This window comes from Scheffersomyces amazonensis, assembly GCF_036850825.1.
Source record: "Scheffersomyces amazonensis strain UFMG-HMD-26.3 chromosome Unknown RJT21scaffold_2, whole genome shotgun sequence".
Classification (NCBI taxonomy): Eukaryota; Fungi; Ascomycota; class Pichiomycetes; order Serinales; family Debaryomycetaceae; genus Scheffersomyces; species Scheffersomyces amazonensis.
Genome location: NW_027042742.1, coordinates 1,582,735 through 1,597,089, shown reverse-complemented (window position 1 = coordinate 1,597,089; position 14,355 = coordinate 1,582,735). Strand labels below are relative to the sequence as shown.

General features: G+C 34.6%; 5 protein-coding genes across 5 annotated transcripts; 3 read left to right on the top strand and 2 right to left on the bottom strand. All coding sequences in view use genetic code 12, as the record gives it.

Annotated features, from left to right (window-relative positions):
* Window positions 1–288: 288 nt before the first annotated feature.
* On the bottom strand, window positions 289–1,656 carry RJT21DRAFT_83490 (beta-1,6-N-acetylglucosaminyltransferase; the record flags this gene model as incomplete). Its single annotated transcript, XM_064885362.1, has 1 exon — window positions 289–1,656. One exon carries the CDS (start codon window positions 1,654–1,656, stop codon window positions 289–291), a length of 1,368 nt encoding a protein of 455 aa, XP_064739672.1.
* A 779-nt stretch (window positions 1,657–2,435) lies between these two features.
* Window positions 2,436–3,126, top strand: RJT21DRAFT_138712 (uncharacterized protein; the record flags this gene model as incomplete). Its single annotated transcript, XM_064883324.1, has 1 exon — window positions 2,436–3,126. One exon carries the CDS (start codon window positions 2,436–2,438, stop codon window positions 2,751–2,753), a length of 318 nt encoding a protein of 105 aa, XP_064739671.1. The 3' UTR covers window positions 2,754–3,126.
* A 2,392-nt stretch (window positions 3,127–5,518) lies between these two features.
* On the bottom strand, window positions 5,519–7,633 carry RJT21DRAFT_2288 (uncharacterized protein; the record flags this gene model as incomplete). Its single annotated transcript, XM_064883815.1, has 1 exon — window positions 5,519–7,633. The coding sequence occupies one exon, from the start codon at window positions 7,631–7,633 to the stop codon at window positions 5,519–5,521; it is 2,115 nt and encodes a 704-aa protein (XP_064739670.1).
* An 812-nt stretch (window positions 7,634–8,445) lies between these two features.
* Window positions 8,446–9,924, top strand: RJT21DRAFT_112859 (uncharacterized protein; the record flags this gene model as incomplete). Its single annotated transcript, XM_064880120.1, has 1 exon — window positions 8,446–9,924. One exon carries the CDS (start codon window positions 8,446–8,448, stop codon window positions 9,922–9,924), a length of 1,479 nt encoding a protein of 492 aa, XP_064739669.1.
* A 1,483-nt stretch (window positions 9,925–11,407) lies between these two features.
* On the top strand, window positions 11,408–14,112 carry RJT21DRAFT_138709 (uncharacterized protein; the record flags this gene model as incomplete). Its single annotated transcript, XM_064883323.1, has 1 exon — window positions 11,408–14,112. Exon 1 carries the CDS (start codon window positions 11,680–11,682, stop codon window positions 14,110–14,112), a length of 2,433 nt encoding a protein of 810 aa, XP_064739668.1. The 5' UTR covers window positions 11,408–11,679.
* Window positions 14,113–14,355: the final 243 nt, after the last annotated feature.

Sequence of the window (14,355 nt, the reverse complement as noted above, 5' to 3'; positions counted from 1 at the left end):
CCAAACAGACTATTTTCTTTTTTTAAAAAATTTTCACATCATGTCACTAACAATAATAATACTAATGACTTGAGTCATACTGTAGCATAGTTGACTCAAGTCATATTGTATTGTACTGTATTGACAAGACAGAGTGGGTTGTAATACATACACCTATTGTAAAATGTAAAACTTAATAATTCAAACCGCAATTCAAATGAGAAGAAATATCCAATGAAGTAAAGACCAGGAGGAATGGTAAATGCAAAATATTGTATGATGTGTATGTGTATGTATCTAGATTAAAAATTAGTGACCATTGATTTCCGTGGTAGATTGTCGAATACAATCACCAATTGAGGTCGAGATTAAGCTCTCATTATCATTAAACATAGGGGCAGAATAACTATGATTAGATGATGTGGTTGAAGATACAGACTTTCTCTTGTATCTTGGGGATTGACTCGAAGCTACAGAGTTAGTGGTGGTTGATGTGGCAGGAGCTTGTGGTGGTAAAAGTTTATCTCTATAATCATTTTCTTCATCTGAAGATTCAGGTGAAATTAAAAATTTATTTAATGAACTAGTAATATTATTGGTGGGATTCGTAGAATTAGATTTCATGGATTGAGATCTTAATTGCTGAGATGCCTTCTTCTCTTTAAATAATTGTGATGATAATTGTGAAGAAGTGGATGGATTACGATGTTTAATAAATGAAGGATTTCTGGTGAAATTCGTATTACTAGTAGGGACAACTCCTTGGGAGAGTGAACTCTTAATTGAAGGTCTTCTAGCAAATTCATCATTACTTAACATATCAGCATAACTATAAAAGTTAACTGAAGATTTTGATGGAGTCAACTTAGGTGGTGATACAGGTGAATGTATTTGATGAGGACCTGGAGGACTTGTAGTTGAATTATTGAATTGATCAGTTTGTAATGGTGGTAAATTCCCATTACTTGCAGAATTCAATGAGTATACTGAATTTTTACGAGATGGACTAATTGGTCTACCTAATGCCATATTTAAACCAATTACTGATGAATTACGACGATTAGAATAAATTAATTCCACATCATCTAAATCAGTATTTTTATCATTAAGTAATGAAGTAGTTGCATCCAAGGCAGGAGGAATATAATCTTCAGACTTAAAATGATTAAGTGAGATAGAAGAATTATAAGATCTTGGTTTTTTACCAGACTTTGAGTTTGTAGAAATAATCGAATTAGAATGTTGACGATTTAAAGGAGCTGGTTCAAATACACAGCAAGAATCTTGAACAGATCTTTCAAATATACAACATTCTGGATTATCTATTAAAGAAGGATGTAATTCCTGATCTTCAGTTAAAGTTGGAAAAGTTTCAAAATGAGCACCACCTTGAGAAGAAGAAGCTGATAATGCAGTAGACTGAGATTGAGATTGACCAGAACCAGAACCAGAACCAGAACCATTAGTAGGAGAAGTACTTAAGGCAGGTAAAGGATCAGTTGGATTAACCGACTCAGAATTATCTTTGGATTCAGATGAACTAGCCGACATAAAGGAAAACAATGATAGGTGCTTTTTAGTATTGGCAGCAGAATTAGCTTGAGCTTGAGCTTGAGCTTGAACTTGAGCTTTAGTAGCTGATGAACTAGTAGACAGAGTTTTTGTAGTGGTAGCCATAATAATTATATATTAGATTTATTAAAAGGGACAAGGGATAGCGGAAAGTACAGACAAGACAGACAATAAATTTAGTGGCAATAATTAGTCAGTAATTGTTCATATGTCATACAACGAAGGGAAACTAGTAGAAACTTTGCAGCCAGTAAATTTAGGAATAGGCTGGGATGACTTGTGGGCAAAAATGTATGACCGATTAGAAATTAATTCAACTTTATGGAATTGGAAATTGAAATGTCGGTGAATTTTGTCTCGACAAATACAGTAATTATAACGACAAGATGGATTATATGGAATAGACAGGGGAATAATGTCGTAAAAGTATTAAGTGATATAAAATTAGATAATACACAATCAAAGAAGTTAACCAGATTATTAACAAATGTCAAATGTTTAGAAATTTGGGATAATTGTTGATATATATAAATGTGGAAGGATGGGCTCTAATTTAGTAATAACGAAAATAAATGCAGTGAGACAGAGAGAGACAAGTCAAGACAAAGACTGACTGACTAGGGAGGGAGTTTATCAGAGGGGCGACATAGTGCGACATTGGCTTTACTAGACATTTCTGATTTGGTGCAGAATGCCTTTCGAATTATTTATTAATTAACCTGTAAACATAACTAAAAATAAATTATGAATGACATATAAACCTGCAAAAATGGGCAATAACACCCCTCGTGAACTATCAAAAATATTTATCTGTGGACGGTAACGACATTTACACCCCCTCTTTTTGTTTTATTTTTCTTTTTTTTTTTTTTTTTTTATGTTTTATGTTTTATATTTTATTTTTTTTACTTTTACTCTTACTTTTTCCCTTTCATTTCTTTTCTTCGACAAAATTGATCACTCATTTTCAGATTTTTGTTGATGAACGACATTGGTCTATTAGATGTCGCTGCTCCCTCTTTATTGCACCTAAAACAGGTATCCATTCCGATTACTCCTCTGATCCAATAGAACTAAGTTTATTACATACATTCTACCTAAATAATACTAATACTAATACTAATACTTATACTATGATAATAATATTCACTATACTATACCATAGTTTTACTCTCTTACTTGTCGTTAGTTCTCCACACTAATCAGTTCTTATCCAGGGCAGCCAATATAGCACAAGATAATTCAAATATTGTTTTGTGTATAGTGTAATTTGTGTAACCGTTCCATCGATTGGCTTCATGTCGCAAATAAAGTCGTTAGATCACTTGGATGTTTGGATGTTTACGTTGTCAACTGATGAGAATCTTTTACAACTTTATAGTTACAGTAGTGTCCTATTACAATTCTTAATAGTTCTCTATAATCTACTATTAGTACTATCATTAAAATAGTTTGCAGCCCCAGAAAATCTACAATCGCCTTACACATTAAGTCGTATCACATTTCATAACGCTATTCCTATTCTATAACGTAAATTCTTACACTAGCTCAAAACACTAACTCTTACATTATCGCAAAGTTTAAATCTAGTTTTGCCCTGGCATTTTTGCAATAATCGTATCTAAATTGTTCTCTACCTATTTATCATTTATTCTATAACCCCTCTCCGTACTCAACAATTTTTATTTTCTACAGCCATTAGTTGCTTTCTAGTCATCTGTTACTTGACTCGATCTTCTGTTCTATTATGTTCTACTTCTGCATTTATTATTTATGTGAATTTCATTCTATACACACTACTTATTAAAATCAAATAAAAACATTATCAAATAAATCATCTCATCTCTTACTTGATTTATGCGTTTATTGGACTCGGCGCTCACTTTTGGTATCAACCCCTCAATTGTTCTAAAACCTAATCCTCAACCAGTAACCTGATCCGGTAAACTTTAACTAGTAACCTTATTGCTTAATTACTCAATTAGCTTATTCGTAATAGTTAATTATACTTAATTGTAACTCTTAACTATGGGAGATTAATGTAAGTACTATCTCATATCAACATTATTCCCTTAAAGAACATGGTCCTGCAGACAAGATAACACAAACCTCGCTCGCTCTTGATCACCTAATCTCCCCACTTTCTCCACTCGGCGTTTCTGTAATATTTCATTGTATGTCGCGCGGAATGATTTGATATGGCATGGGTTATAAATGTCTCCTCAAACCGCCTGGTTGACGACATTGTCTACTTGTATTGTTATGTCAAATTTCTTGTCGACAATCAATGCTGGTTAATCAACCCAAAGTGTTGCTTATCCCTTATTTACTATATTTAACAATGGCCATTCGTTATATGCCCAATTGTCTAACTTATGTCATTCAACTGTTTTTTAAGCTTAGAATGTAGTGACTATCGCTTCAAAGTTCAATGACGTAAATCAAACAATACTTTTAGACTAACCTAATCTTATCAGAACTAAGAACCTACAATGTCGCGGTATGTAGTTTCTATTAAGCATGGAACAGCCTTCTGAAATGTCGTTGGTTCATGCTTTATGTCTCTGAATACATATACGCACCGAGTTTCTGAATGTACTCCTGTTTTAGACTATGCTTCACCAATTCATGGAACTCCAATCGACACCTATTCTTATCGATTTCTATGCATCCCCTCAACCTAATCCCCTTTGATCTTGAGCGAGCATTTTTACATTATAGATTAACTTCGTAATCATTAACAGTTAAATAATACTTAACTATTACACCACACGCCAATTGCTAATCAATTGTTATTGAATCGGAGTTATTAGATAATTCTCTGAAAAATAATATTTTTTTTATATGGTCAACGCTTTCAACGTTATTCATCCCCTTGAACTTTTTCATCCTATTGCAATTCTTACCGATTTGGAAATATGGGGTGTAAATTGTGCTTATTACTTCTGCATATTGATTGGTGTAATTATATTTCGCAATAACCCATGAAAGCCGATATTATTGTATTATGATTAATTGACTGATTCACCCTTAATGGTACTGTGGAGATTACTGAAAAGTTTGAAAAATTATTACAAATTAGGTTGTCTTTTTTGGCTCTTAGTTTCGTATTTAGTAAAAAAGAACGAATTTGGTAATTTTTCTAGACAAAATCAATGCTCAATTAGGCATGTAATAAAATACTAGATTTATTATATACAACTCTTATTCTGACCCAATGGAGCTGGAAAGCCAATTGAGTAACATAATAAAGAAAACAAGTTACTGTATGATGTAGTAATATTACTAATAGTATATTCCAATCGCATACCTAAACAATTAGAAAACTGTTAATGGTTAAAAGGATAAAAAAATGACTATAATGTCCATTAAAAACAGTGTTAGACGCTACAAATAAGAGCAGAAGACCACCTTTGACCACCTAAAGACCAATCTCCAGTATTTGCTATCACAGTAACTATTATCAACATGTCTAATGTAACAGTCTAGTAAGTCTACAAGTGAGCATGTAGACAGTATAGTTTTTCCCCATACTGGGTCCCGCCTCTTTTTATTGAATGTTGCAAAATTATTTGAAGTTTTCCTATAATTTATTTCTCAGGTGCAACTAGGGCCATAACTATTGCTATCGAATATATACTAATCAGATTCACCTGGAAATCTTATTAAGATCGAGAATTTGAAACATCAAATCTAGAGCCTTTTTAGGAAAAAACATGAATCAGTCTTTTATCAATATAGAAAATGAACTAAGATGATTTTAAATCATAGTCTGCAGTCAAGCCTTGCTTCAAGAATTTTCTTAGATGGGTAGAATTTATTGAAGTTGTTCATTACATTCAGAACGAGCCTTTAAAAAAGTACAAACACATTTTTATTAAAATAAAGAAATGAGGTATAACAATTACAGAAGATAAAATAGATCCTTTTAATACCGAAGTATTTAATAATCAAAACATGGTGAGAATCAAAGTAACAATATAAGACAAGCCGCAATAGATAACCCAAACCAACTAGTTAAAGTGCCAGCACTATTAAAAATAGGGATCTCTGTTGCCATGGAACCTGGTTGGACAGAAGAAGAAAGTGCTGTCTCGCATACCGTATCACATATTGTAGTTATAAATGTACGAATTTCACTTTCGCTTTCGTCTCCGGTTTCTACTGCTGCATATAAAGTGATTGTATATGGACCAGGTTCTGTGTCCGGACAGTATGTTGTAGTAATAGTATGGACGATTGTGGAGAAGTCTGGACAATTGGTCACTGACTCTGGACATTCGGTTATAGTACTAGTTTCAGTGAGGAGAAAAACAGTAGTGATCCACGTAGAGACTTCCTCTTCCTCAGCACTAATATCTTCTAATATAAGTGAAGTGTCATTACAAGATCCTATATCTTCAAGAGAAATTGCCGTGAAAGTAGTATTTCCCCTAACCAAGTAGCAATAATAGAATGTGTCATCTCCTCTGAAATATAAATCGCCATCTTCAGAGATATCGAATCCTGTCAATCCTCCCTCGGATGCAAAGGTAATAAATGTCGAGTGTTCATTACCGGCCACAAGACCTTCTATATTGTAAAGCTTGCCATCTAGGATGTAAAATGCAGAATCATCATCAGTTCCAACCACCAAATAAGTAACTTCTGGAACTGCTATACTGTCTTCACGTTTCAGAATGCCAGAAGCACTATCATTTGCGTTTTCTAAAACTTCAAGAGTTCTTAATGATATTCTGATACCATTTTCACTAACAGCGACAAGCGGAGCAGGCTCCACTCCCTCAGGAATTTCAATATCTTCAACAGGTTCGCTGGTTTCGGTAGGTTCATCAGTCGGTTCCGTTGGTTCAGTTGGTTCAGTTGGTTCGGTAGGTTCTTCAGTAGGATCAGTAGGATCAGTAGGATCAGTAGGATCGGTAGGATCAGTAGGATCGGTAGGATCAGTAGGATCAGTTGGATCAGTAGGATCAGTAGGATCAGTAGGATCAGTAGGATCAGTAGGATCAGTAGGATCAGTTGGATCAGTAGGATCAGTAGGATCGGTAGGATCAGTAGGATCAGTAGGATCAGTTGGATCGGTAGGATCAGTAGGATCGGTAGGATCAGTAGGATCGGTAGGATCGGTAGGATCGGTAGGATCAGTAGGATCAGTAGGGTCAGTTGGATCAGTAGGGTCAGTTGGATCGGTAGGATCAGTTGGATCGGTAGGATCAGTTGGATCGGTAGGATCAGTTGGATCAGTAGGATTAGTTGGTTCTATGGCATACAATTGAACTGGTTTGCATATATCAGAACCGGTAGAATTGGAAACAAGTACAGTTGCTCCTAAGGTAGTTGACTCGCATAAAAAGAGGGCAGTTGCTGTATATCTGATTTCAACAACACCTCCTACGTACCATGGGTCAAATCTTAAGGTGCCAGGAGAATCAACCAAAGTGAAGTAATTGCTGTCCAGTAGAACCAAGAATTTTTCATCGTTACCGTATAGACCGTAAGTATCTGAATCTATATTGAATGTTTCTTGGGAATTTTCGGTTGCTGCTAAGTATGTGGTACCATTGAAAGTGTAATATCCAAGTTGCACATCGATGTCTGCACCTTTTGCATATAGTTTAGTGTTATTCCTGAGAAAACCAATAAGGTCGGGGATAACTGCGACCAATTTGACAAGTACACATCCACCGGTATTAACGTTAGTAATTACGGGTGTTCCCGTGGAACTTATACTACATACAAATAAATCTCTTTCTGTATTAGTAAACTCGATAGTATCTTCCGATTGGTTTAGTTGAAATTGTGTTTCACCAGGAGTATCAGCAAAAGTTAAGAAATAGGGTTCCAGAAAAACAGCAAATCTACCATCGTTACCGTAAAGAGCGCCTGTGTCGGAATCAATATTGAATTTGTCTTTGTAATTTCCTACTACTGCTAAGTAAGTTGTTCCATCGAAAGTGTAATATCCAAGTAGGTTTCGAGGAACGCTTGCAGCAACTGCCCATAAGTTAGCATTTCTTTTAAGTAGACCAGCAGCCAGAGCCCATGACAATATTGAAAGGAGTGATATTAAGTGTAATAACATGATATAAGAAGTATTTTCGCAATGACACACTTTGAATATCTACAACATTTTATAAAATTGGGGAATTGAAGCCATATAAATATCATTTATTTTGCAAGAATTGTATATGTATAATCATGGTAAAGGTTTAGTAGAATATTATAAATAGATCGCGCTTTGAAGTTCAAAAGCTTAATACCAGTTAGATGATATTAGAATATGAATTTTCTTAACTGTATTTATAATCATGTTTACATTTTTAAAAGATTCCAACTTTAAAATTAAGGATTTGAAATCTTATTTATTTTTCGCAACGAGATTTGCATCTTGTTTTGCTTTATCTTCTAAAATAGCAGTATAGTTTCCAAAACTGGAATTTTTTTTTCTTAATATATAAGCTTTTGCTGACTATGATCCAATATATAGGTTATTAAAGTAAAGTGATTTTTGATTATAATCGTAATACTATATGCTTTCCTAATAATATTTGGTCCCGATAATGTACATCCAAGCTGTGCGAATCGTCTTCATAAAGTAATCCTAGATTCCAGTTTTAGAAAGTATACTTTTATTAGAAGATAAAAGGAAAGTGAAACAAATCTCCGAAAAATAAAGTTAGCTCAAGAATGTAGACACGAATTTTAAGTTACTTCATATTCTCTTACAATGTAACAAATATTGCACCTTTGAATCTTAGGGCGCGGTATAATCCTCTTAAGCCCCTTGCTTTATTATACATGAAGAATTGTTGCAAAATGAATGATATTTATATGTATTCAATTCCCTAAGTTTATAAAATGTTATAAATATTCAAACTGTGTCATTGTTACAGCATGTTTCACTATTTCATTATAGTTCTTTCGTTCTGTTCATGGGCTCTGGCAGCTGGCCTACTCAAAGAGAACGCTAAACTAATTGCAAGAGAACACCTTGAAGGTACTCTAATGCTACTTGGATATTACACTTTCAATGGTACAACTTACTTAGCACCAAACGAAAACTCCGAAGTCACATTCAATGTAGATTCAATTACCTCCAACCTTTACAGTAACGATGGCAGATTCTGTGATGTCCTGGATACTGATTACTTCATTTTTGTTAATACGCCTACTGCAAGAAAATTTGAAATTTGGGATTTTCCATTAGGTATTGAAGTTACTCACTTACCATATAATTACTTTATATGTGATATACCTTCAATAGGAGCAGCAGTACTTCTTACAGTTGCTACCGAAGTTCAATGTTTAGGAGTTGCCTTGTACTTTGATCATGACGCTGTTATTGCCGATCCTACAACATCTACTAGTTCTACTAGTTCTACTAGTTCTACTAGTTCTACTAGTTCTACTAGTTCTACTAGTTCTACTAGTTCTACTAGTTCTACCAGATTTAGATCTACTAGTCGAACAACTTCAGCCAGTCTCACAGTATCTACTAGTCTTACGAGTCATACAACATCTACTAGTTCTACTAGTCGAAAAACTTCCGTAACCACCAACAAACCAGAGCCTTCCTTAGCTGCTCTTTTCGCACTAGATGAAAATAGTAGAATATCATTAAGAACTCTTGAAGTTTTAGAAAGCGCAAATGATAGTGCTTCTGGCATTCTGAAACGTGAAGACAGTATAGCAGTTCCAGAAGTTACTTATTTGGTGGTTGGAACTGATGATGATTCTGCATTTTACATCCTAGATGGCAAGCTTTACAATATAGAAGGTCTTGTGGCCGGTAATGAACACTCGACATTTATTACCTTTGCATCCGAGGGAGGATTGACAGGATTCGATATCTCTGAAGATGGTGATTTGTATTATAGAGGAGATGATATATTCTATTATTGCTATTTGGATGGAGGAAATACTACTTTCAGAGCAATTTCCCTTGAAGATATAGGATCTTGTAATGTAACTTCACTTATATTAAAAGATAGTAACGAGGAAGATTCTTCTACCGTTATTACTACTGTTTTTCTCCTCACTGAAACTAGTACCATTACCGAATGTCCAGATTCAGTGACCGATTGTCCAGACTTCTCCACAATCGTCCATACTATTACTACAACATACTGTCCGGACACAGAACCTGGTCCATATACAATCACTTTATATGCAGCAGTAGAAACCGGAGACGAAAGCGAAAGTGAAATTCGTACATTTATAACTACAATATGTGATACGGTATGCGAGACAGCACTTTCTTCTTCTGTCCAACCAGGTTCCATGGCAACAGAGATCCCTATTTTTAATAGTGCTGGCACTTTAACTAGTTGGTTTGGGTTATCTATTGCGGCTTGTCTTATATTGTTACTTTGATTCTCACCATGTTTTGATTATTAAATACTTCGGTATTAAAAGGATCTATATTATCCTATGTAACTGTTATAATTGAATTCTACATCTTACAAAAATATGTTTGTATCCTTTCAAAAGAATGTTTTGAATTAATGAATTGCATCAACAAAATATACCATTCACGGGAAATTGTTAAAGAAAGGTTTGACTGCAGATTATGATTTCAAATCATTTTAGTTCATCTTTTATATTGATAAATGACTTATGTTTTCTTCCTAGTATTCAAAGAGGCTTTAAATTGATATTTCAAATATTCTTTAAGTCCATAACGAGATTCCATCTTAATAAGATTTCCGGGTGATTCTGATCAGTATTATTCGATACCAATAGTTATAGCCCTAGTTTCATCTGAGAAATAAGTTACGGGAAAACTTGAAATAATTTTGCAACATTCAAGATGTTCCTCAGACAGAAATCCAAATTACTTCTTACCTTAATTCTTAGAGAAACTATATAAAATATCTGCGAAGAATACCGATCCGTAATTCCCATCAATAATTTTACTTAGCTATAATTAGATGAGGAAATAAAATATCATGGTAGGATGCCCTAGTCAATTAAACTTGTAGCCAAATCCACATGGGTCTCTCAAATACTAGTTATTCATTAATACGTAGTAAAATGTAATCTTTATGTATATAGTATAATTATGCAACCCTTTTGCAACTAGTAGTCTCTTCTCAAATTAAACTAAAAAGATAATGACATTTATTAAATCATTATTATGTCATTATTATGTCACTGACTATTAGCAAAACAAGTATGAATGGAAGTTTTCAGATCTAGTCTTATATCTTCCTTGGTTCAAATAATAAAACATTCCTTAGCTCTCCATACATTGATTGCAAAATGTAAGTGACAACGTTCTTTTAACAATTATTCAAAATTCACTTTCCAAACGGCCTACAAAATCTACCGATAAAACAGTAATATATGAGGAAGTATGTGGCGGGTCTCAGGATGCTGAAGAGAGTAGTACGGTATTAGCGTTCATTTTGGAAGATTTGAATGTATAATCAAGCAAAAGAATTAAAAAAGTATATTTAGATCACGTGTTAAAGTTCATCCACATATGCATACATGTAAACGTTAATACTGACTTGAAATGCAACTTAAAATTCGTGTCTAGATTCTTGAAGATTTATTTCATTTTCCTTTTATCTTCTAATAAAAGTATACTTTCTAAAACTGGAATCTAGGATTACTTTATGAAGACGATTCGCACAGCTTGGATGTACCTTATCGGGCCCAAGTATTATTAGGAAAGCATATAGTATTACGATTATAATCAAAAATCACTTTACTTTAATAACCTATATATTGGATCATAGTCAGCAAAAGCTTATATATTAAGAAAAAAATTCCAGTTTTGGAAACTATACTGCTATTTTAGAAGATAAAGCAAAACAAGATGCAAATCTCGTTGCGAAAAATAAATAAGATTTCAAATCCTTAATTTTAAAGTTGGGATCTTTTAAAAATGTAAACATGATTATAAATACAGTTAAGAAAATTCATATTCTAATATCATCTAACTGGTATTAAGCTTTTGAACTTCAAAGCGCGATCTATTTATAATATTCTACTAAACCTTTACCATGATTATACATATACAATTCTTGCAAAATAAATGATATTTATATGGCTTCAATTCCCCAATTTTATAAAATGTTGTAGATATTCAAAGTGTGTCATTGCGAAAATACTTCTTATATCATGTTTCCCTATTTCATTATATTTTTTTCCTTCTGTTCATGGGTTCTTGCAGGTGGTCTACTCCCCAGTAATGCTCAATTAATTGCCCAAGGAACTGGAGTTCCGGAAGTACCACTTGGATATTTTACAGAGAATGGTAGAACTTACTTAGCAGCACATGGAGGCATGAAAGATACATTCAATATAGATTCAGCTACTGCTGCTCTTTACGGTTACGATGGTAAAGTAGGCGCTGTTGTAGACGATCACTTAACTTTTTCTGACACTACTAGTGCAGACCAATTTCAACTATGGATTAGGTCAGATCGTATCGAGATTAGTCACAGAGAACTTAATTTCTTTTTATGTCACGAGACTGAGTATGGACGAATTTTACTTACTACAATGGCCTTCAATCCCGACTTATGCTATCATGTTATCTTGTACTTAGTTCCCGATCCTCCCGATCTTACTGAACCTACAGGATTACTCCCTTCTAACGCTCCATTACTCGCAAAAGCAACAGGAGTTCCGGATGTGCAACTTGGATACTACACTGTGAATGGTACAACATATTTTGCAGCAATTGAAGACTCCCGAAACAGTTTCAATATAGATTCACTTACTTCCAACCTTTTCGGTAACGATGGTAAATACTGCGTTCTCCTGGAAAACAATTACTTCACATTTGCTAATACTCCTGGTACATCTCAATTTCAACTATGGAATTGGCCAGATGGTGTTGAGGTTATTAACAGACAAGGTAATGTTTTTCTATGTAATATAACGAGTATAGGAGCAACTATACTTACTATGAGTGCCATCAGTCCCGAAATGTGCTATCAGGTTACCTTGGAGTTCGATATTGATCCACCTGATCCTTATGAACCAGTTGGTTTACTCTCTGCTGACGCTCAACTATATGCACAAGGTACAGACGTTCCCGATGTTCTACTAGGATATTACACTTTCCTTGGTGTAACTTACTTAGCAGCAAAAGAAAGTTCCCAAGATACATTCAATATAGATTCAGATACTGCCAATCTTTATGGTAATGATGGTAACTTCTGTGTTGTTCTGGAACCCAATTACTTCACTTTTACTAACACTCCTGGGAAAGCAAAATTTCAACTATGGACTTATCCAGATCGTATTGAGATTACTTATACAGCAGGCTATTTCTATTTATGTGATATAAGTACCTTAGGAGCAACCATACTCACTACCAGTTATACGAATACCGATTCATGCTATCGTGTTACATTACTAACCTTTCCTCCTGACCCCACTGATCCTACCGATCCTACCGATCCTACCGATCCAACTGATCCAACTGAACCAACTGATCCAACTGAACCAACTGATCCTACTGAGCCAACTGAACCAACTGAACCAACTGAACCAACTGAACCAACTGAACCAACTGATCCTACTGAACCAACTGAACCAACTGAACCAACTGAACCAACTGATCCTACCGATCCTACTGATCCTACCGATCCTACTGATCCTACTGATCCTACTGATCCTACTGAAGAACCTACCGAACCAACTGAACCAACTGAACCAACGGAACCGACTGATGAACCTACCGAAACCAGCGAACCTGTTGAAGATATTGAAATTCCTGAGGGAGTGGAGCCTGCTCCGCTTGTCGCTGTTAGTGAAAATGGTATCAGAATATCATTAAGAACTCTTGAAGTTTTAGAAAACGCAAATGATAGTGCTTCTGGCATTCTGAAACGTGAAGACAGTATAGCAGTTCCAGAAGTTACTTATTTGGTGGTTGGAACTGATGATGATTCTGCATTTTACATCCTAGATGGCAAGCTTTACAATATAGAAGGTCTTGTGGCCGGTAATGAACACTCGACATTTATTACCTTTGCATCCGAGGGAGGATTGACAGGATTCGATATCTCTGAAGATGGCGATTTATATTTCAGAGGAGATGACACATTCTATTATTGCTATTTGGATGGAGGAAATACTACTTTCAGAGCAATTTCCCTTGAAGATGTCGGATCTTGTAATGACACTTCACTTATATTAGAAGATATTAGTGCTGAGGAAGAGGAAGAGGAAGTTTCTACGTGGATCACTACTGTTTTTCTCCTCACTGAAACTAGTACTATAACCGAATGTGCATCAACAGTGACCGATTGTCCAGACTTCTCCACAATCGTCCATACTATTACTACAACATACTGTCCGGACACAGAACCTGGTCCATATACACTCACTTTATATGCAGCAGTAGAAACCGGAGACGAAAGCGAAATTGAAACTCGTACATTTATAACTACAATATGTGATACGGTATGCGAGACAGCACTTTCTTCTTCTGTCCAACCAGGTTCCATGGCAACAGAGATCCCTATTTTTAATAGTGCTGGCACTTTAACTAGTTGGTTTGGGTTATCTATTGCGGCTTGTCTTATATTTTTACTTTGATTCTTATCTTGTTTTGATTATTAAATACTTCGGTATTAAAAGGAATTATTTCATCTTCTGTAACTGTAATATTACATTATATCTTAGTATGTTTTTAAAAGCTTGCTTTGAATGTAAAGAATAGCTAGATTTTATTCATCTCTAGAATGTGTTAATTATATGCAAAGTTCGAGTAGCGCTTATGATTCAGAGTCATTTTTGTTTACAATCTACGTGTGAATTAGATTTTTATATTTATAACTC